Below are 25,150 nucleotides of genomic sequence, written 5' to 3'. Positions count from 1 at the left end.
CCCTCTGCTGCACAAATTTAGATGTGCAATGTTCTTAATGTTTGCTTACACAGAGTCACAAAATTTTTGATGGGGCCATACTAAAAAAAATTCAAGTATCACGTATTCATTAAATACGTTTTTATGAATTGCTTGTTTTCTCATGATCCTGATCAAATTGCAACTTTTTACATAATAAAAATGCATGATTTTCTTTCACAAAACTAATACATATCAGTTATTTTATTTAAGATGTATATATTACTATCTTTGAAAAGTTACTAATTTGCCTCATTTTTTGTTTTTAATCTTTTAAAATTTTCCTTAAATAGTAATACAAATTATTATCTATTCATTTTAATTTACTTTGGCAAAATTGTATTATTTTTATTGATGAACTGGTTTTGAATATTATTCTATATCTAGATATAATCTAAAGATATAATTATGCCTAGATTATAGATTATTTACATGTAACCAAAATTAAAATTTAATAAGTTTAATATATAGTTTAAAATCATCTTCTTGAATTATTTATAAAATCCTGAAAGAATAGATTACCCCAATAATTTTGATGACATTTTAGAGGATCCACATTTATTCTCCAGTAATCATAAATCATTTTTATAGTAATGTGAGCTTTTATTACTTTGAAACATTTGAGTTTATTTTGAGTTTTTAAATTACCATTTGATTAAAGTATAATATCAAAAGCAGATATTTGATTTTTTAACATGTGTCATTTTGAATTTGTAAATTAAAAATTATATTAAACTTATCAAGCATAATTTTTTATCATTCTATTTATAAATAAAATAATTATCAAAATTAATCTCAGGAGGAAAGTTTATCAATGTTTGCTCCTTTACATAAATGTAGTTATTTAAAACCTTTAATAAAATTCTTTTATTAATTTAGCACATTCTATTTGCTTTATGTTTTTCAGTTACTGACAAAATATTCCCAAGTTCTTCTCAGATAAATCTAATAAATTAAAATGATAAATATGTTGATTCTTAAACATTCTAATAAAGTTACAAACTTATTACAATTTTATTATATTTTTCAACCTAAGTTCACAAATCTAAGTCAATACTCAATATTTTTTAAATATTCTAATATGCTTAAAAAGTACTCAAATGTCAGATATGCAACCTATTTCAATGTATGATGGTTTGTACATATACTTCAAAATTTAACAAGAAATTATTAATATTTGGCAATTTGGATATTAATACTATACTTAATTCTATTCTCTTCACATCCAAAACACAGCTACTTAGGATGAAATTTATATTATGATAAGCAACTTAGGTGTCATCAGTTGGCAAGTTTGCTTATCCATCAGAAATTTTGGCTGGGGTTTTTCTTCTGAAGGTATATACATTCATATGCAATGCTCATAAGACCTACACTTTCATGTTGAACCTTTTGTTTGTTAATTTTGTTTAATATATTTGCTGTGTTAATAAGGGATTACAAATCACTGTCCTATAAATGATACTTTGTACCATTTTTGTTGCAACCTAATTCTTCTGAGGTTAAGCTAAGCTCTAACTAATTCTTTTATATCTTCTCTCAATTTTATGGCTTGATTCATGCAAATATAATTATATAACTTTTTAATAGGCTCCTTATCCATTTGATTGGATTAAACTAATATATTTACAGCCTAACACTGTTTTGGATTATTCTCATAATATTGCTACAAGGAAGAGTCATATTTCTTATAAATATGTATGTGGCATTCAATTTTGATTCTGCATGCATTCTCTACCTCTGTGAATGTGTTTCTAAGACCTTTCTAGTGACATTTATCATTACTAAAATAGATTTGTGTGTGCATATTAGTTGATCATAAGTATAATAAGGCTGTAACTAATAATCCCACAATCTCAATGTCTTATAACAGTCTGAATTTATTTAGCTGGAGTCCAGACACACAATTTGTCTTTAAACTTCTGCTTCTGTCACATCTGCTAATACCCTGTTGTTAAAGCCTAAAATCTAGGGATGAAGATATCAACTCTGTCCATAGAAATAGAGTGATAAGACTAGTATTTCTTGACAGTAATCTAATCTACCGCATAGATAAGGATAGGCGAATTAGAAAGGTCTATATATGCTAACTACAACCGGATATAAAATAATTATTTTCAGTGACTCACTCTAATGACCATTGTGGGGGGAAAAAATTCAGTGGTTGAGATATTAGAGGACCAAATTTTACTTCTAGTGCTGTTGCTAGTTCTACAAATGGAGAAATTAATTTTAATTATTTTATAATATTTAAATAATTTAAATAAAGACCCCGCTGAAACTGCTTTATTAAAACAAAATCGAAAATAATTTAAAAATGTTTTTTATCACCAATAGACGACTGACTTTTTAATCATTAGGTGGTCTCCTTGGAATTCTGTGTCATCTCAAAGGATTCTCTATTTTTATATAGTCAAAATATGAAGATGGATAAAAACCATGTTAAAATCAGAAACATACATGTCCTCCTATGCGAGGAAATACTATAAATGAGAGAAATTGAGAGTGAATGACACGCATAAGAGAAATCAGGCAGGCTGGGCTCAGTGGCTCACGCTTGCAATCCTAATACTCTGGGAGGCGATGCGGGCGGATCACTCAAGGTCAGGAGTTTGAAACCAGCCCGAGCAAGAGCAAGACCTTGTCTCTACTAAAAATAGAAAGAAATTAATTGGCCAACTAAAAATATACAGAAAAAAATTAGCTGGACATGGTGGCACATGCCTGTAGTCCCAGCTACTCAGGAGGCTGAGGCAGGAGGATTGCTTGAGCCCAGGAGTTGGAGGTTGCTGTGAGCTAGGCTGATGCCACAGCACTCTTTCCCAGGCAACAGAGTGAAACTCTGTCTCAATAAATAAATTAATAAATAAAGAGAAATAAGGCAGAATATTAATACTGGCAAAAACCAAATTAAACATATTTAATCTACAACAAAGTTAATTCATAGAACAGTAATAGACTAAACCAGGTTTAGTCTATTGTAATTAGTTACAATAGAATAGTTGTAATTTTTAATAAGTTAGAAAATGTTTTCTCTCATTATAATTATATACAAATATCACAAATTAGAAAAATAAAAAATATAAAATTATATTCATTCCTAAAATTATTTTAGAATTATAAGTCTACTTTCCTGTCTTTTATTTCTTAAATGATTTAGAATGCGCACAGCTTTGGAAAAAGAAGTAGAACGACTAGAGTCAGCTTTGTCTCTGTGGAAATGGAAGTATGAAGAACTAAAAGAATTGAAGCCACAAAATGTGAAAGAGGTATGAGGACATATGATATAAAGGAAAAATGAAACCAGGATTTTCTTTCTTTGGATATGTAAGATAGTGGGCAGAAGGCCCAAAAAATTCAACAGACATAAGGAAGGGAGGTTAAAAAGTGAATTTTCTCTGTAAGAGGAATATTTGAAATCACATGCCAATAGTAGATTTAGTCAAATTCAGACCATAAGAAATTTCATTCCAAATAACAAATTTTTGTGGTTTTATGTTAGTCTTTATTTGTTTTCAATTTAATTATATATAAATAAGGTGTACAGATGATGTTTTGGTGTACATATTGATAGTGAAGTGGTTAATGATCAACTACATGGCTCAATTAATTATCCACTCTAGGCCATTTGAGGGGAGTGCCAAAAATGCTTTATGATATCAAGACATGTAATCATAAGCAATTTTATCTTATTCTTTCGTGAATAGTCTAAAAATAGCAATTTATTTCAAGTGTATTTAAGTTCTTTTCATATTGACATCATATTTTCCAGGATCAGCCACTTGCCTTTATACTTTTCTTTGGCATTTTCATCAATAAAATGCTGTCATGAACCCTTCCCATTTCAATGATTTATTAATGTTTATTATTTAAATAATATTAATTTTACATATTCTGTTTATGAAACCATTGTACCAAGTAGGTATGTGGGAAAGAGTAATGAGTAAAGAAAAGAAAAATAAGGGGCAAAAATAATGACACACTACTTTCAAATGAGTTAACATTTAGTGGGTGTGTGTGCAATATACATATATATATATACACACACACATACACACATACATGTGTATATGGATTCACAATATTTATAGGCATAAGTACCTTTCTCTGAGTGGAGTGAACATTCACAATAAATTAATATATACTGGAAAATATTTCGTGACACAAAAATCATATTATGTTTAGAGCACATGTGTATATATTCTGTAATATAAGGGGTTCTAAATTTGACTGAGAAAGCTAATATTTAAGATGAAATTAGTCTTAAATTAAAATTTAAAAAAAAACACATGCATTCACTATTTCTTGCCACTAGTGTGCAGTACAGACTTGGTAATGTTACTCTTTGTTTTATAAGCCTTTTTATTCAAGTAACATTTATGTAGCAAATGTTTTGAGAAAAAGTCATACTTTTGAGTGGTTTACAAAGCAATATGTATGTTGAAAAATGTTTAATGTTTTCTGTTCAAAGATGATTTTTTGGTAGCAGATCTGAAAATCTCCATTCTAAATTGCTTAACAAAATTACATAAGTGAGAGAAAAAATAAAACAAATGTGGCTTTATTCAGTGTAAGTTAGGTCTGCATTTGATGACCATACAGAAATATATACTTAGCTATATATGATGCTTTTGCTAGATAAAATGATGATAGGATTTTGAGAGGGAAGAAATCTCAGAATTGTGGAAAATTTGTCTACTTAAATTTTGAGTGTATGTTGCAATTAGATGAATTGCAAAGCTGAACAATGAATGACAATGAATGTAAAAAGAATTGTTTTGTATACAACAAAAAGTTATAAAGATAAAAAATACTATTTGAAGTTTTATATAGGATTATTTAATTTTTTTTCTTTTTACTTCCTAATAAGACCTTTATTATGTTCTTAGGAATTTTTTAAGGAAATGTAGTATGTACATATGTTAAATTATTTTTGTAAAATATGATGAAATATTGAAAAATGTTTAGGAATGAAAAAATAAAAATACTTAGTCACATGAAATTATTTATACATTATTCATTTAATTGCTTTTATATTGAATTATAACACACAAGAATTTTAAACTACATTTAGAAATGGCATTGTAGGATAAATATAAGTGTAAAGTATTCAAAGTCCCCCTACAGTTGAATGACAATCAGAAAAATATGTGCCAGAGCACAGCCTTTGAAACTTCATATAAATTACCCTTTCTTACTTGCCTTCTCAAAAATTCTGATAATGACCTTTGCATTCAGTGCAGCTCTTCATATCTAAAAATGTTTGAATACAAGTATAATTCTTTTGGAGATGCCTAAAACTGTTAAAAGGCAAATAAATGTCTGCCTAAGGACTGCTGATGGAAAGATTAGCAATTGTTAGGGTTAGAAACAGACGTGCTTTATTAAATAGACCTAGATTTTTAAAAATGTATTTGAAAGTCTGGAATGCTTTAGAAGGAAATCATTCTTAAATTACTGACATTTAGAGAGGAGACAAGGTAAGAATTTAATTGTAAAATCTTACTGTTTAAAATATAACCAAGAGAATGCATAGTCAAGGTAATTATACCCCAAATGCTGTTCCCATGCTGAATTTAATAGTTATTCATCTTTTTCATTGGGAGCCTGTACATATTGATTTAGAATGAGATTTTGAATTCTGAGTGTGCTGAAATGAAAATTTCCATGAAATTTCATAGTCTAGAGGATAAAATATTCATGTAAGAAACACTGACTGCAAATAATTTTTGTAATTCAGTTTAAAAATCAATAACTCTAATTCTTTCTCTGATGGAAGAGATCCTTTGCCATATGTGAGAATACTGCTAACATCTAAAAATTAGTTTCTAGATGAAAAATTTTTCCTTGAAAATGATATGATTTTACGTGGTGTCTTTTTATGGTTTTCTAAAGAACTATCTTCTTGTGATCATAACAATATGCCTAGTAGTTTATATTGTTGTTTTATAAATGTTTATAGATAAATATTCATATTTATGGAGACACAGGCATTGTGGGACTCCTTTATGGTACTTATAGCTTACACTGAAGTCTTATTTCAAGAACCTCAAAACACCTTTTATGATTTAGTGAAAATAGAAGATTAGAATTACTAGTATAGGTAGCTAAAATTCTATACCTATCCCTTATTTTTCAAAAAGGTATGTGATATGGAAGCTGTTCTGTACACATCAAGACCAGTCCTTGAAGACACTTATTAGAAATAGATGTATAGCCGGGCGCGGTGGCTCACGCCTGTAATCCTAGCTCTCTGGGAGGCCGAGGTGGGCGGATTGCTCGAGGTCAGGAGTTCGAAACCAGCCTGAGCAAGAGCGAGACCCCGTCTCTACTATAAATAGAAAGAAATTAATTGGCCAACTAATATATACAAAAAATTAGCCGGGCATGGTGGCGAATGCCTGTAGTCCCAGCTACTTGGGAGGCTGAGGCAGGAGGATCGCTTGAGCCCAGGAGTTTGAGGTTGCTGTGAGCGAGGCTGACGCCACGGCACTCACTCTAGCCTGGGCAACAAAGCGAGACTCTGTCTCAAAAAAAAAAAAAAAAAAAAAAAGAAATAGATGTATAGTAGAATATTAATGCAGTTGAGCTCAAAGGTTACTTTGAAACACTGTCTTTCATTGCTATTCTTGGAGCTTAAAGAAATTGTTCAATAGAAGTGACTAAAAACATTAATGTATCTTCTCAAATCTACTTCACAATGTATCTCTTCCCATTCCTTTCCATCTCTGCAACTTCCCCAGGCAGAACCATCATAAGCTCTTACTTTGCCTTCTCCTTCCAGGTCTCTTCACAACCACTATTGACCTGTTTGAACTCATTCTCTATCCACCAACCAGGGTGATACTTCTAAAACATTAGATTGCATCATATTACCCCCTTCCTTGAAACACCTCAATGGCTTCTCTTTTATTTAAAGTATAGCTGCCTTCCAAGTAATTTGTAAGTCCAAGGAAATCCAAGTTCACCTGGCTACACCAATAGATGCTGATAATTCCATGGATGCCCAATGATGATATCACTCTTTTCTACCTTAACTGCTAACAAGCAATACCAAAATTCCAGTAATTATACTCAATAGATTATTAGTTTTGACTCATGTACTGTCCCTACCTGTATTTGGAGGGCAGCTTTTTCCTTCTATCCAGTGACTCTGCCATCCCCTAGGTTCTCAGAGGTCATGCAGCTAGAAACTGTGCATCTGACTAGAGATTAGAAAAAAGAGAAAAAGGAGGATCACATAGGACTGACTTATATGGACTAGGCATGGGAGTATACAGTATTTCCACTTATAATTCACAGATGAGTACTCATTTGCATAGCAATACCTATTGTCAGGAAAGTTGAAACACGTATTTAAGCTATATACCAAAAAGAAACATAAAATGGATTTGGCAAGCATCTAGTTTCTGTTGCAGAAGCCAATATATTATATAATATAGGAATATTTATTCATATATGTTATTAAGAATGCATGCACTCTGGGAGGCCGAGGCGGGTGGATTGTTTGAGCTCAGGAGTTCGAGACTAGCCTGAGCAAGAGCGAGACCCTGTCTCTACTAAAAATAGAAAGAAATTATCTGTACAACTAAGAATATATAGAAATAATTAGCCGGGCATGGTGGTGCATGCCTGTAGTCCCAGCTACTCGGAAGGCTGAAGCAGAGGGATTGCTTGAGCCCAGGAGTTTGAGGTTGCTGTGAGCTAGGCTGTTGCCATGGCACTCTAGCCTAGGCAATAGAATGAGACTCTGTCTCAAAAAAATAAAAATAAAAAAAGACTGCATGAATTGAAATATTACTTTCATTATTATTGATAAATATATTTGAGCCAATATATTGATAGTATATATCAATATATTATCAATATATATTTATCAATATTGATAAATATATATGAGCCAAAGACTTTGGCTCATATTTAAGAGAATGGGCTTCTTAATCCTGAATCCTCATATTAACAACTTGACTGACATCCACACAGTTGAGCTGGACTGGTAGAAATTTTGTTTTTTCACATGGGACTCTTTCACTCTATGTCCTATATTTTTGAGAAAGATTGCAGAATGTGTGCTTCTCACCAATATCACTTTCCCAAAGAAATGGGAAATGTAATTAAGAATAATATAAGCACGAAATTACATAAGTCACAATTAATTAAACTACTAGTGGATAATTTATAGACATTGTCAAGGTAACCCTCAGAACACTGAGATGACTTACTTAACTCTAAGACTATTATAAGAATTATGAAAGAAAATTAGTCAAGTTATAATTTACTTGTAGAAACATTAAATTATAAAAAAAGTTAGGTCTATGTTAAGCAATAAATAATATTTTAAAATTTAAGATAGTTAATATTTAAAACCAACTAATATTTAATTAATTTATACAAGTTAATAGTTTGAGAATAATAAGAAGAGTAGACTGAAAAGAAATAAAGGGTGAAGTATCAAAATGAGTTATGCAAGTAATTACTTCACTAATGAAAATGTCTCACATGATAGGAAGCATTTGGTCTATGAAACATCTTTATTTTATATCACAGGTGATGGGATATTTTCCAGTGATCTATTCCACATAAATTTAAAGTTTCTGTTTTTTTTTTTCCTTATCAGAAATCCTTTTACAGGGACATTCAATTAAGACCACTCCATACATATCCTTATGTATCCTTCTCTTAGTAAATGGCCTACTGTGTTTTCTTGGAGGACCAGTTTTCATTTTGAAATAGAGATTAGACCAGGTCACTTGCCTTCTTTTCTTTTCTCTGAGGATATGCCCAGTTCCTCCTGCTTCCCTGTATGGGCACCAAAGGTATTGATTATATACCAGAGAGTGAAAAGTCAGTTTGAAAACAGATATGTGTATTATCTCATTTTAAAACTTCTATCTCTATGATATAAAAACATTTGGAGTGATAAATTTGAAATTGGCTATTGTTTTCAAATACATTATGTATCACATTTTACTCTATAAACATAAACATCCCCCCCCTTTTTTCCAAATATATAATTTAAGGGCAAAGAACCTAGGAATAGGACTTCATAGTATGTTGAAGTTTAGATGGGACATGTTTGTACATAATGAGATAAAATTGATTACATGAGGAATACTGGTTGGAAAATGACTAGCATTCCTTTTCCTTGTTAGAATATCTGAACCAAATACAATATAAATCATGACAGCCTCTCTAATTCTCCCAGATTATACTATCTTAACTTAAAGGATGGCCTATTTTGGTTAATGGATGTTAGCATTAGCATGTCATAACCACGCACATCCTTTGAAGAAAAATAATCACTTCCAAAAGATATGCTTACAAACTCAACAATAAATATTTTTAAAAATTTGCTTAGGACAGATAAAAACTAAAATATAAAACAATTTCTATGTGTATAGTTCACTAATGTATCCTGAAATAATGTTATTTAGGCACTAAATAGCATGAAAACAGCGATGGAAATGTACCATGCTTCAGTGAGCAGAGATATCTTAATTCTTTTGAATGAGAGAACATACATAATGGTAAAAACATTCAGGGAATTGAAATAAAACAAACAAAAAAAAAATAAAAAGCAACAAAAACAGAATAAAAAGACAATATTTCAAACAAGAAATAGGCTTGTATGTTATGTTGTGAGCTTATTTATCCCAATTTTATTTGCAAAAAAATGATCAACTATTCTGGAAGAAAGACTAAGTACTCTCTATGAAAAATAGTGTTACAAGGTCACTGTCATATTAAAAGTTGATCAATGGCTGGTCCAAAGGTAGTGAGTTATCTCAATGGATTGTTCATAGGTCTGCTACAGATGAAACTCCTTGTTCTACTCTTTTCTCCTTCTCACTACTGCACTTGTCTAGTCTTAAGAAAAAAAAAAAGTTGGTCAAAGTATATACAGTCAAAAATGGAGGAAAAAGTATCAGTTACCATGTAGTGATTGCTAGAACATTTATTGTTTTTCTGTATTTCATTACTTTTTATGATATTTGTCAGCTTTCCAAAATTTGTGAGTAGTTGTGTTTTTTCATTCTTAAGAAATATTTTCTTCTATTTTCTCATTCTAAATATTACTTTTATTTATTTATTCTAAATAAATATATACTTTTATTTAATTTTTCTTTGTTCCACAATTGTAAAAAATTCAGGCTCCATAGAACCTTAGTTCATTTTCTGTCTTGTCTTCCCTTAGTTCAAGCTCCAGGACCCCACTCCGCTAGGCGGCTTTCATCTCTATGGAGCAGTTACCCAGTACATGCAGTTCCCATGAGCACTCACACTCTTAACACATGCCTGTTTGCCTAAGCGACGTAATCATGCCTGCTTGTCCCCAACAGTGAATCATCTTGAGGGTAGAAACAATTACTTTTCAAAATTTTTCTGGGCTCTTCCACTACCTCAGGGGCTGACACAGTGACAAGTGATCAGTAGATACTTGCAGGTGGGCTTACTGGGGGTGGATAAGGAATGCTTTAGGACATTGAAGGGTAAATTGCTAATGATTTGAGAATACTTACTTTTGGCCTATTTACCATTATTATGACTTTTTTTTCACTACATAGATGGCTATTGTTGATTCTACATATCTGCATTCTTCATACAAAAAGGCATAATGTCTCCCCCCCACAAAAGTGAAATTTTTTCAGCTATTTGGTTGTGGGAAAGATTTGTATGGGTCAGTGAGAGTCTCATTCCAAAAAGATTTCAAGAATGCCATGCGTTAAGAGAGAGTTAATGAATGTATTAACAAATTTCAAGTCACCCAATTAGTGGAAAATCATGTAGGATGGAATGTTTCTGGGAGTAACTTATTTACATAAAATGTAAGCAGCATCATCTGCAAGAGGTGAAAGCTCCTGTTGCGGTTCAGATTGATTAAGAATGCTCCAAACACAAGTTATCTGAGATTTAAAATTGTCGGAAGGCATATTGCTGTTATCATTTTGACTAAAATGACCGTTGCTCTTTACATATTTTAACAGATGCATTGAAATGTAATTCACACATAGAAAAATTCACATTCTAGACAATCCATCACTAAAGTATATAACAGTAATTTTTACCATATTTACAGAGTTGTGTAACTATTACCATAATCAATTTTATAATATTTTTACCAGCCCAAGAAAAAAGCCCAGTACCACAGTCTTAGATTACCCTTTAATAATTGTACACTATACATTTACCTATTCTGGGCATTTCATATAAATGGAATTTTTTGACTGGCTTCTTTCACTTCATGGATATTATCAGAGGTATTTCTGTAATCTGCTATCTTAGTACTTTTATCTGCTACAACTCAATAAAGAACATAAACATTATGCTGATTTTTTAAATGAAAATCTTATTTAGATAAAAAATATTAGGTGTAATTTCTCTTTTCCATACGAAAAGTACTAACATTCAGATGTGTGTAAGTCATGTCTGAGGCAAGAAATAAATTTTTTAAAATATTTTCTTCCTTAAATGAAAACTTTGATTTTGGCAGAAATACTATCTATTGTCTCATGTTTGATGAGAAGGATTGAGTCAGAAAATAAAAGACAACATTTCAATTTTCAAGGCTTTGCAGAAATGTAAGATCTTCTTTCATTGTGACCACAATTGGCACTAATTTTTTACTTGATAAGGTTAAATTATATACTTTAGCTTCAGCAAAATATATTCAAACATGATTATTTGATTTTCCCTAGTTTTATACTATAGTAATTATGTGCAGCTTTGTGCAATATTTAATTAAGAATTAAATAATGCTAATCCTTTTAAAGCTGTTTATCTATAGGCAAAAATCTGAAATATGTTTTTTCTCTCAATAACTTTGATATCCTCTAATTCCAACTTCTTTGAAGGTTTCAGAGCTATGGAGGGGGAAGGGGAGCAAACTTATAAAAGAATTTTTTGTGACTTTAAAAAGTTTTTAAGTAATAAATTCAAATGATATCACTTTCAAAAATATTTCTTGAAGATGCTTCTACATGGTATTTTTCTAAAATCACAATAACATGAATACTTTATTGTTTTCATAGTTGTGATTGATTAAAATATTTATTAGGGATGAAAATAAAGAATGCTTGTATGGGAATACATATATATTTTCAGATATATATTATGTCTTTGGACCTATCTTCTTCTATACAACCTTACTTAATGTAAATATTTGGAAAAGAGTGTTTTGAAGTCTTTTAAAGCAGCAGTATCCAATCTTTTTGGCACCATGGACTAGTTTCATGGAAGACAATTTTTCCAGGGATGGATGCGGAGGAGGCAGAGCTCAGGAAGTGATGCCAGCAATGGGGAAAAGCTGTAAATGCAGATGAAGCTTTGCTCGCTTGACCACTACTAACCTCCTGCTGTGCAGCCCCCCTAGAAGGCCACTGACCAATACCAGTTCTCAGCCAGGGGGTTGGGGACTACAGTTTTAAAGTATTGCACTTATTGTTGGTTATTTGAGAGATTAATGAGCCCATATTCCTCTTTGCAAGTAGAAGGTTGAAAAGTTTCCTATTGCACTGAGGGAATGTTTTCCCTTGAGTATGCAGAGCAGAGCAGCTTATCTCTGTCTCCATGGAAGCATTATTCCACAGTCTAAAAGCTTTTATTGAGAAATGAACCAGGGATTAGAACAAAACTAGCTGATCATTGTGTGTTAGATACGTATTTTCATCTTTTGTTTAAGAAACAATCCATCCTTTATTTCTGTTTTTGTATTTTCTTTTTAAATAATTACATGCACATATAAACATAAAATTTACATAAATGTATATATTACCTACATTATTTTTAACTTTAATGTCAAGTTTATTTTTGCATATACATTTTTGCTTTTATTCCCGTTCTATTTATCTTACATTACTTACTCAAGGTCCTTTATCTTCTTATATCTTTATATATAAAACCATATATAGATATCTGTTTATAACTATATACTTACATACTTCTATGTGTGCATATCTAAAGATAAATATGTACATGCACCTATGGTATTTTGTAATTTTTGTATACTGGCTTATATTATAAATGTTATTCTATGACTTTATTTGCTTACTCAATATCTCATAGACAAACCTCTAAGGCAATTGGAGCAGTGCAAATTCATGTTTTTTAATGACCACAGGATGTTCCACAGTGTTATGGTTCCACAATCTATTTAATTATTTCCCTAATGATGCACATTATCTCTTTTGACCCTGTGAACAATCCTTCAATAAACAATGTTGCATATGTATCATTATACATGGGTGATTTTATTTTTGGTCTGTTATTTTTCTGTAGCTCAGTTTAAGGTCTGATAAATGCTCTGATGCTAATCCACTGCAGAAAATTTAATCTTCTCAGGTTTCAGGTTAATCTATTTAGGATCCTACTCCCTTTTCTCAGGAAGTCCTCTCAGTTCTGGAAAGAAACATATTGCCATAGACTTGAAGGCATTTTAATCACATCCTGTTACCTGTGATGTCTGTACATGGTATAGCCACTGATCTACTTCCTGTCACTATAGATTAGTTTACATTTTCTAGAATTGTATAAAAATGGAATCATATACTTGGTACTCTTTTTGGCCTATCATATTTTACTCACCATACCTAAAGATTTACCCTTAATGTGCACGTAAATATTCCTCTGGCTGCTTTTAAGATGCTTTGTCTTTGTCATCGGTTTTAGGCAATCTGATTTTTATGTTCATTAGTATAGTCCTCATATTTCTTGTGCTTGAGGTTTGTTGAAATGCTTAGATCTGTAGGTTTATATTTTTATTAAATTTGGAAAATTTGTGGTCATTATATTTTTCAAATATATATCATCCCTTCTCTTTGTCAAGAACTCTAATTATAGTATATTAGGTGGCTTGAAGTTGTCCCACTGTTTGCTCATTGGCACCCAGTGAAGTCTCACTGGAGTGAGTTATTGGAAAGTACTGGAGGATTTTAGGAAGGGAGTTTTGATCAATGAGATATATCAATCACTTGGAGACATACCTAAGTTTTCATATGTTATCTACTGTGATTAGGCCGTCTGTTTTTGCTAATTGGCACCCATTGAAGTTAGGCTCCTAGCTTGCATAGAGAGGAGGAGGAATTAGAGTCAGTATCTCCTTAATGTTTAAATTTTAAGGAGATACTTTTCAGGTCTTTGGGAAAGATGTTTCTGAATTATAAAGTTGGCAAGAAGCCTGGAAAAAAATGCTGTTTAAAGGAGCACAGAAGGAATTTGCAATTAAAAGATTTATTTATTTTAAAAAGCAAATAAATGATTCAAGAAAAAGGAAGTGAAGGGCCTGTGGTCTCAAATAAACCTGTCTACAGTTTCTTCAAGCTAGGGAGAACTTTAAGGCCTTCTGGGTCACTGCAGCACTAATTTTATCATCAGTGTTATTTCTGTGCCAGTTTAAATTGATTTTTCTCCTCATTATGAGTCATGTTTTCCTATTCGTTAGCATGACATGTGATTTTTGATTAAATTTCTGTCATTATGAATTTTACCTTGTTGGGTGCTGCATATTTTCATATTTCCATAATTATTCTCCAGCTTCATTCTGAGACCTAGTTCTGTTATTTGAAAACATATCCTTTGTGTCTTGAAGCTTTTAAGTATTGTTAGATGAGACCAGAGTAGCATTTAGTTTAGGGCTATTTTACCTACTGAGTACTAAGACAAAACCATTTGGATGGAATACTTTACCTAATGGACTGTGAATTATGAGGTTTTCCACTCTGGCTGTGGGGAATAGGGATGATTGCTACTGGCCTTGTGTGAATCCTGGAGATTGTTTCTTTTAATTCTTTTGGATGTTATTTCTCTTACAACTATGCTCTGATCACCACTCTGCTGTGTACTCTGCAGCCCTCCAGGTTCTCTCTCTTATGGACTCTTCCTTGCAAGCTCTGAGCCTCAGTCCCCTTGGACTCCCAGCCCCATCCCTTCTGGGAGAACACCTTGCCTTCCCCTCCGTGTTTTGTGGGCTAAAAACTTCCAGCCAGTGAGCTAATCAATTTTAAGTCTTTTTTTATTTGTGTCCCATTTCTCAAAGATTGCCTGATATTCAGTGTCTTTACAATTGTTTTCTATATTTTGTCCTTGTTAGCTGTTTCAGGTTGGCAAATTTGGCCCCTGTCACTTCACCTTAGCTAGCAGTCAGTATCGATTGATCATATTTAGAAGTAAGGTTTTCCATCTTGTTTTCCATTAAATATGACTTTTTAAAAAGTTACTTTTTATATAGAATACATTAATATTTTACAAATGTATTTTGTGAATGTTTTGGTTAGTTATGATAACTTCTTTTGAAATAATAGTTATTTTTTATTAAAACATATTCTTTTTCTGAATTGGGGAACAAATTTCATTACCTCCTCTTGTGTGACATTTTATTTTTTACATGGTTTCTAAACTGTTAATCATTCTTCCTACTACTAATTTATCAAGAGACATCATTTCAATTTCTCATATTCATAGTACTTTGGAGAGTTACTTGGAATAAAGTCTCATCCATTTTCCTAGAAAGTAAACTTGAGGCCTAGAAATTCTGACTTGCCTAAATTCATAGAACAGAATCATTTGGACCACATGTAGAAAACAGGATTCTTGATTCTTTCTCAGTAAGCACCTTTGGACCATTCTGTTGTTATTCTTTTATCAAAATATTAGAAATTTTATTTGAAGCCTGTGACTAAGAAATAAATTTATTTGTTGTAATTTAGTAGCTGAAGTTGTTAGAAATGAATAACTCAATATTTAAGGGGAAAATGGCCATATTTCCAGATTAAAAATGAAATGAAAGTATGTGATTCACTTTTGGAAGATTGATGTTTGTCAATAATTTAACAAAATAACTTCTTTCTAACTGATTGAACAACTTTGTATAATTATCTCCCTCTCTAAAATATATATTATACAGATTGATAAGTAATGACATAAAAAATGACATCTTATTGTATTCCCTTATTATATTATTTTATCTGATATATGCTAGATAACTATATGCTAGATATCTATATGCTAGATAACTTCTTGATAAAATATAAATTAAATCTCTCAGATCAAAGTTTCCTTCAACTTATGATTAATTCTCTATTGACCATATGATACCCTTTTATAACCTTGTGGATAAAGCTGTTGAGAATAATAAATAATTCTTTTGGATTCTAATTGGCTTCTCCCTGGCCTTTCAGTGACTCTGTGAACAAAAATCAGCTATCAGCTAAAACATATAACCTTGGATTATTGAAACAAGTACTGAAACTTCACTTTAATGCAATTGAGTCAGTCTTACAAAGTGGCAGTACTTATTCAAAATGACCATTGGAATAATTTCTAATGGACACAATAGAGATGTATTATTTTTGATATTTTTATGTTTAATTTATGATTTGATAGTTCAACTATTGAATGAACTAGCATCCATTTTTATGTACACCCCATAACCAGATGTAGAAGAAAAAAAGTCAGCATCTTATTACATGTATGTTACATAGTTCTATTTAAAAGAGTAATAATGTATTTAAGAGATGACAGTTCTATTAGTGAATTGCTAACAGAAAAAAAGGCTGTAGATTAACAGATCTTGTGCTTTAAGATAAATCAGGAATCTTTATACTGGGCTACTCTTCAAATATGCTCATACACTGAGATAGGCCATAGAGTTTATAAGCAGGGGAATTATTATTTTTTAAACATTTTATTATGGGAAATCTTAACCATACACAAAAATAGAAAGAACTATAATGAGCCCCAGTGTCTCTACCAGCCATGTTTAACAATTATCATCTCTTGGCCAGTCATTTCTATTCATAGCATCACCATCCACATTTTTATCTCATATTGTTCTGTCTGGAAGCATTTCTGCATATACCTCAAAACAAGGACTCTTTATTGTTTAATATAAGAACATCTTAAACCTAAAGTATTAAAAAATAGGCCGGGCGCTGTGGCTCACGCCTGTAATCCTAGCTCTTGGGAGGCCGAGGCGGGTGGATTGCTCAAGGTCAGGAGTTCAAAACCAGCCTGAGCAAGAGCGAGACCCCATCTCTACTATAAATAGAAAGAAACTAATTGGCCAACTGATATATATATATAAAAAAAAATTAGCCGGGCATGGTGGCACATGCCTGTAGTCCCAGCTACTCGGGAGGCTGAGGCAGGAGGATCGCTTGAGCCCAGGAGTTTGAGGTTGCTGTGAGCTAGGCTGACGCCACGGCACTCACTCTAGCCTGGGCAACAAAGCGAGACTCTGTCTCAAAAAAAAAAAAAAAAAAAATCTACTAAAATCTAATACTCAGGGTTCAGATTTCTAGTTTTCTAATAAATATTGTGATGTTTATCACCATTTATTTATTTGAATCAAAAATCAAATAAAAGTTCAGACATGTTGATTGGATATATCTTTTTCAAGTGTATTTTAATATATACATTTTCCTTCATAGCTCTTTCTTTTTCTTTTTTTCTTCTTATAATTTATTTATTAAAGAAATCAGGTCATTTATCCTGTAGTTTCTTTGGACTATATAGATTGCTTCCTATACTGTGTATGGTTCTATATCTTATTCTGTCCTCTGTATTTCCTAGAAGATGGGAGTTGGATTTAAGGAGCTTGGTTTGATTCAGTTTCAAGACTTTCCCCTAGATGTCAGTGTGTTTTTCCACTAGAAGTACATGATACATGGTTATTTTTTTGTGGGATTAGCAAACTGATACTCATTGTCTAGAACCATAGGTTAATTAGGAACTGCAAAATTCCAATTCATTTATACCTGCATATTAGTTGGAATATTGAAATAAAGAGAAATTCATCTCATATAATATTTCATTCATTAAAGTAATGACACATGATAGATTCCCGATTCCCTCCCCCCCCCTTTTTTTTTTACCGATTAGCAAAATAGTGATTTGGATCACTACCATCCCCCAACATTATTCAATATTGATACATTTTTTCTTTTTTATTATAGTATAATTATATGAATACATGAATTTAAACCTATTGGATATGTTTCAATCTATTACAGTTACTATACTTACTAATATTCAAAAGTTACCATATTTAGAGAGCAGAGACCTCTTTATATTGTCTGCTGAGTACAATTGACACAATCCTAGTAATCTTTTATAGTTTCCCTACTTTATGATATACAAGGCTTATCCTACTTTAGACTTGAAATAAGCCATTTCTTTAGTGTATAGGGTTCTTTTAGTGGGAAATAGCTCAGGACCACAATCTGTACACAAATATGTGCATTGCTACTGAGATGATCATTATTTTAGGCTGTTTCAGTGGAAAAAACTGGGAAACATTATAAATATGTTGAATTATCTTCGCCTTTCTCTTCTATCTGTCACAGATTCTGAAATAATTTTTAATCTTTTATCTTCATTATTTTGGGTTTTTAACATTTTATTTGTTTTTACCTTCACTCAAGGCATTATCTATTGCATTAATTTACTCATGTGCTCCGTCTAGCTATTCAGAAACAATTTTTTTTTCTTTGCCTTTTTATTCTCTTTTTAATGTAGGGGAGACAGAAAAGTACAAAGAGCAAAATGAGAAAGGTCACCCAGAGAGAACCACTCTAAGATTTTCAAGGAAACTCAGCTCAGTTAACATATTTAGATTGATATCCTATTGTTGCCTACTTTTTCATTTTTCATGAAAATAAAACCTGACAAAGTGAATGATTTTTCTTTTATTTCTAAGTCTTTCCTGAGTACTATTACATTTTTCTAATTCTTGGTTTTGTTGCTTTCATAGTATTTATTATTTTATTAATTTTGTTTAGTTCATCTTGAAAAATTTGGTTCTTATTTTTCTTTTTCTGTAGTGGGCATGTATTTCTAGAAGGTTTCATTATCTCTATAGCATAGTTTCACTGTCCATTAGAACATTATTCTTTATCCTTTTGTGTTATAATAAAATCATATATGATTCAACAATGATCCTTTTTTGTTACTCATTATTGCATGAATTTAATTATTTTTGTACTTAGAATAAAAATATACTGAATCAAGAAACATTTTTCTAGCTTCACTTCTCTGGAGCTTAATGTTCTTAATATTTTTATAAAATGTCCAAAATTATGGCCTTGTTTTTTCCTAAAACGCCTGGTTCTGCCTCATCCCCTACTTTTATCTGGATTATTTCCTTTCTCTGCCTATATTGCCACACTTCCTCTCCATATGGATTCTAACCTCAGCATTTTCCTCTCAGCGTAAAGATGTGCTCTTGAAAGATTTATTTTTTGTTTTTCTCTCTGCTTTGTTTTTGAGAGTATATCGTATTCAAATTGTTCTAGTTCTTCAGAATTTACTACATGGGCCTCTTGCATTAACTCATAGATCAGAATGTGTAAACTCTCCTACTTTCATCTACTGTATTCACATTGGCCTGATACACTTGCCTGGGAATGTTCATTGTCAATGTCATGCTTCTCATGCTGTCAGGTCCTGTTCCTTCCCTTTAATTTTCCCAAACAGATGCTGATAACCTGAAATTCTGGAAGTGTCAGTGGATTATCTTAACCCAGTCCTATCTTAGGGTTCCTAGGGCAAACTTTTCACTTAACTTTGTTATGGACATCTGTAGGTTTTTTGTTTTGTTAACCTCATTGCTCTACCTGTTTTTGTGGAGAGATTTGCAGACATTAAAATAATTGCCACCACCATACCGCTGCCATCTTCACACAATTCCCCACAGGAATAGTTATATGGCTTTCAATCCCAGATTCTCACTTTCCACATATGGTCTTTCATAAATTAATCTGCCTAAGAAAGTACTTTGCAAACAAGTTTTACTTTCCCATATTACCTTTCATCTACTTTTCAAATGAAGGGCATACCCAACTCCTATTCCCAGTATTATTTTGAAGCATTTTGCCAGAGTGGGAAATACTTGGGAACATCAAACAAAGAAATATTTTGCAATATTGGTGTTGAGAAAGCAACTAATCAATGGGTCAAAAAATCTTTGGCATCTCAGGTTGTTTCTACTTTTCCTTTTCATAAGAATTTTGGAATAGGACCTACCAGTTTATAGATAATAAAATAAAAATTTTTATATTAAATCAAAATGTGGCTTTGACATATATATTTAGAAGAATATTTATGAAAACACGATGACTGTTGTAACAAAACATCTTCCGTTTCTAACATATATGATCAATTTTCTCAATACCTACATTAAAGAGAAAAATGAAATTGATAATTCTTATATCCTTCTATCAATATGTAATTTCATCCAGGGACACACAAATTAATTGCAAAAAATCCATTTATCCATCTCATTAAGAGATGAATTTCCAGTAAATGATTATTCATATTATTATCTTGTCTTGTTTTTAAACAACTTTGTACCCACAGGAATGACAAAGATAATTCAATTCAAAAGAAAATTTTTAAAAATTTGGAGCTTTGTAACCATAATATATAAATACATATTTTATATACACATTTTTATTGCATAGTATAGAGTGAAATATTTTCAAGTATAAACATTTTACATGTTAAGAGTATGATAATCTGGAGGCAATGGAATAGAAATAAAAATTTGAGAAATAAATAACAATATAAATGTTTAAAATAGTTGATAGTGAATATCAAATTTCTGTAGTTTTTATATATCATTGCTTACGAGCTAAGCATAATGGAACTGTTTTATTTAAAGTGTCAAGATTTGAAATTCACTAGAAATTTCATTTTTGAATCTAAATAAATAAACTCTTTTAAGACAAACTTTAAAAATGCAAAGCATGCATCAGCAAGAAAGCAAAAGAGTTTAAATACCTCTTTAATATCTTTAAATATCATGATAAGTTATTTGGTGTCCTTATTTTTTGATCTGAGGGACGCAATAAAATTTTCATTTATCAAAGGTAAGCATTTTTTAATGTCTTTCTTAATGTTTTTTGAAGGTTAAGGGAGGGAATTAGGTAAAATCTACTTGGAAGGATTTTTGCCAATGTTTTTGAAGCAATGATCTAAATCATGAAATGCTTCTCTGTGACTTCTCAGTCTATTTGAAGACTTCTGTGCATTTATAATTAATTCAAATTATTTGAAATTAACCTTGCTGTTAGTTATCTCTGGGCCCACTGCATTTGAGTGTCCTTCTATTTGGGCACATTTCCTTTTTACATTCCTCACCTTTCATAAGAATGTGATATTGTTCCCAGAACCTAACTATTAAACACTTAGTCTTATGCCCTGAACTAATTGATATTCAATACTTATACCAGAAGCCAAATTAAAAATGTGTGAGCAATGGAAGGAGCCATTGAAATGCATTGAACAGGGTCAATTTGATGAAAATTTCAAAATATAATTCAAACTTAAGTGTGAAGAACAGATTGGGTAGTGGAATGAGAGTGAGGAGGAAACTGTTATAAGTCTGTCATGGTAATCCAGAAGGAAATAGTTGGGTGTCCTACGCTTGGTTAGGGAGGAGAGATGTGGAGAGTTGAGAAACATTCAGATGAAACAAATGGCAATGCGTGGTGATTAATTGAGTGCTGCAAATGCAAGGGAGGTGGCAGAGAAGGTGAAGTTACAGATTGCTGACAGTATCAGTCAGGCACCATTCACCAAGAGGACACGTTAGCAAAAAGAAAAAAAGAAAAAAATACTTAAGGGGAAAAACCAATGGATTCAATTCTGAATAAGTTGAGGTTGAGATGGAAATGTTTGGTAGGATTTTGGATTTGTGAGTATAGAAAAGAGATTTGAACAATGAGCAAAGAGATGGTGGCTGAAGCCATGGAGTGAATGGGATGACCCTAGGTTGGGGCATCGAGTATTGGCACCTGGCAAGGTAGATAGATGGGAAACATGCACGGAAATCTGAGAAGGAAGGAAGCAGGGAAACCTTTCTTTGCTTAAGTTCCAGGAAGGCAGTCTTTGCATAAGGGCATTGTCAACTTTGATATGTAGAATTCTGCCAAGGATCCAAGCAAGAGCAGAGCTGGATATTGTGTATTAGAAGGTCTAGGGAATGGTGGTATCGGAAGCCCGTGGAGGAGTGAATGAGAAGGGAGTATGAAAAGGCGAATGCAGCAACTCTTTCAAGGCACTTGATGGTAACAGGAAACAAAGGGCTGGAATGGAAACTTCAAGACAGGAAAAAAAGAGTGTCTTCTATACCTGATCTCTCACACTACCTCATTCCCAACCTAAATGGAAAGCATTCAGCAGTCATAATAGAAGAGAAACCAAGAAAACTTAAATATACAGGGGAGGAGCAATTCTTAAAATGAGTTTGCCAAGTATCTCAAAAGTATGAAATCCTGAGCACAAGTGGAGTGATTAGACTTTGGCTCTAGAAGATATTTTTTAATTATTTAACATTAAAAAAAGATTTGTATAGATGCATGCAAATTTGTGTGTTTTGTTATGGGAAGTTGGATGTCTTTACTATGCAAAGATTTTATTTTTCTCTGAAGGAAGTTCCAAGATAATTTGTTGAGAGTTATAGGAGAAAAGGTGGGTTTGATGTTCACAGAAAATTGAATTATGCTGTTTTGTTAATAACATGGACATAAATATTCAACACATTATTTCACAAAGAACAGAACTTTGTCATCAGCATTAACTACTTAATCTTTTTAGATCATTTTGAAGGATGAAATGTAAGGACAAATGAAAATAACAGGGTATATTAGATTATATTTTTGTGCCCTTCGGTAGTTGTTATTTCTTTTCCTACCACATCAGAATAAATAAGAAAATATTTTTTTTTTTTTTTTTTTTGAGACAGAGTCTCGCTTTGTTGCCCAGGCTAGAGTGAGTGCCGTGGCGTCAGCCTAGCTCACAGCAACCTCAAACTCCTGGGCTCAAGTGATCCTCCTGCCTCAGCCTCCCAAGTAGCTGGAACTACAGGCATGCACCACCATGCCCGGCTAATTTTTTGTATATATATTAGTTGGCCAATTAATTTCTTTCTATTTATAGTAGAGACGGGGTCTCGCTGTTGCTCAGGCTAGTTTCGAACTCCTGACCTCGAGCAATCCGCCCGCCTCGGGCTCCCAGAGAGCTAGGATTACAGGCGTGAGCCACCGCGCCCGGCCAATAAGAAAATATTTTTATTTATATGTTACACAATATCTTTCTTTCTTAGATATCATCTTCAGATTTTTCATTCGTGCTTATCTGAATGTAGAATGCATATTTATATGTAATGTTGATAATTTTCCAGAAGCAAAATATGGCAGATATTTCTGAAATCAGAGATATGGCAAGTTGCCTGGTTTGACTTTTCATAAATACTGCAGTATGAAAGAGGCTTTTAAAAGAGTAGTTTTGGAATTATATTATGGTGCAACCTCAGGAAAAAAAGCCTTATGAGAGAATACATGAAATAAATATTAAATAAAAGGACATGAACTTGGAAATGCTTTCTAATGCTGACTCATTCACTTCATCAGGTACCTCCTATTTCTGTCACTTTCAACTCAACGAATGTGATATATCATTTGTGAATGACATTCATAATTTTGCTAAATTAGTCATCTTTAGTATCTGTAAGCTCACTGCTTTCAACTTTTCAGCTGCTAAATAGATTTTCGTTATAACTCCATTAATCTAAACTGAAAGTTTAAAATGCAAGTGGGACAATTAAGGTTATTTTGAGTCCAAAGTATAATATTTTATAATTCAATTTTTTTAAAGAGAAAGCATAGTTGTTTCATTTATCTGTTATTCAGTTTTCCCAGCTATATTGTTTTAATTGCTTTTGCTATACATTATTTCATTTATTATTTTTAATTTGACTTTTTCACACCTATAGTGTACAGCAAACTGAGAGGGCATAGGGGCTGGGGTAGAATTAGGGCCAGGAATAAGAGTTGAGGGCTAGAAGGTTATAGGACCAACCAAGTGAATGGTCAGGATTTTGACTTACACCCTGAATGTTTTGGGAAGCTACTGAAGGGATTTGAACAGAAAAAGTACATAATCTGAATTGTTTTCCAAGAAGCTTTTTTGGTTGCTGTTTTGAGAAGAGAGTACAGGGCCACATGTAGAAACAAAGAGGATGGAGGCTATTCAAATGCCTGAAGTGAGAAATCATGGTGTGTTTTGATTAGGATAATAGTGGCAGAAGTAGAGAGAAGTAGTTGGATTTATTATATATCATGGAGGGCAAGCTGAATTGATTGTCTTTTACTTTGTATGTGTCATGTGAGAGAAATAAAGGAGTTAACATAGCCAATATTTGGGAGAAGGATGGAGTTCGTAATTATTGAGGTGACAAAGACTAATGGAGAAACAGGTTTGCAGAAGTTTTGAATTTGGTTTTCCAATGTGCTGAGTTTGGGATGCCCGCAGAGGTGATAAGTAGGAAGCTGGAGGTGAGCATCCAGAGTCCAGAGAACTACAGGCTGGAGACATACTTTGAAAAATTGTCAGTCTTTTGATCAGTGTGCAATGCCATGGGTACATGTGAGCTGTACAAGGGAATGAATGCACGAAGAGAAAATGTACAGGACTATACTTCAGAACACTTCAACATTCAATTCTACCTGCCAATTTTTCCAGTTAATTTTTCTAAAAGAAGAATTTTAAACTTTTCTAGAGGACAATCCTTTTATATTCTTTGAAATTTTGGAATTTCTTCGCCCTTAATTTGTGAGTGCAATATGTTTTCATTTTGTCTTGAAGTTCGTAATTGTGGTACTGTTTTTAAAATATTCTTTTTCATATCTTACATTGCACCTTTTCTTCCCTATTTTTTTTTTCTTTCCCCTAGCAGACATTCTGTCTGTTAATCTTGGCCTTAGCCAGTCCTTTTTGTTTTCTTTTTCATGTTCTCAGATTCCTCATACGTCCAGAGATCCTTGGATTTTTCACTCACAACGATGAATGAAAATGGAATTGTTTTAGGTGTTTGGAGGGGATTTCTTTTGCTGTTTGCTTTATTGCCTCCTGTCCCTTTTGAGTGGTACAGTGCATGGAGAGTTCCATTGACAATGGCAGGGTTCATGGACCGATTGATTTCCCTATAGATTACTGACCAAGATTTCAGAAGTGAAGATAAGGCATCCAGCAACCAGGATAAATTGGATTTTCCTTTGCTGAACCCAGAACAAAACCTGGTGCTTTCATTTCACTCTTTTTATTCACTATGTTCTTTAGCAAAGTGACGTTGTAAAAC

The 25,150-nt window shown here is 32.3% G+C and overlaps 1 protein-coding gene across 1 annotated transcript in view; it reads left to right on the top strand.

Moving 5' to 3' along the window:
* CCDC102B (coiled-coil domain containing 102B) overlaps positions 1-25,150 on the top strand; it is a 202,430-nt gene that overhangs the window by 40,758 nt on the left and 136,522 nt on the right. Inside the window, exon 4 of the mRNA XM_020282138.2 lies at positions 3,179-3,287. Coding sequence (XP_020137727.2) covers positions 3,179-3,287 — 109 coding nt within the window. The remainder of the gene's footprint in view (positions 1-3,178; positions 3,288-25,150) is intronic.

The sequence above is a fragment of the Microcebus murinus genome, chromosome 17, assembly GCF_040939455.1.
Source record: "Microcebus murinus isolate Inina chromosome 17, M.murinus_Inina_mat1.0, whole genome shotgun sequence".
Taxonomy (NCBI): Eukaryota; Metazoa; Chordata; class Mammalia; order Primates; family Cheirogaleidae; genus Microcebus; species Microcebus murinus.
This window is presented reverse-complemented; position numbering and strand designations above follow the sequence as displayed.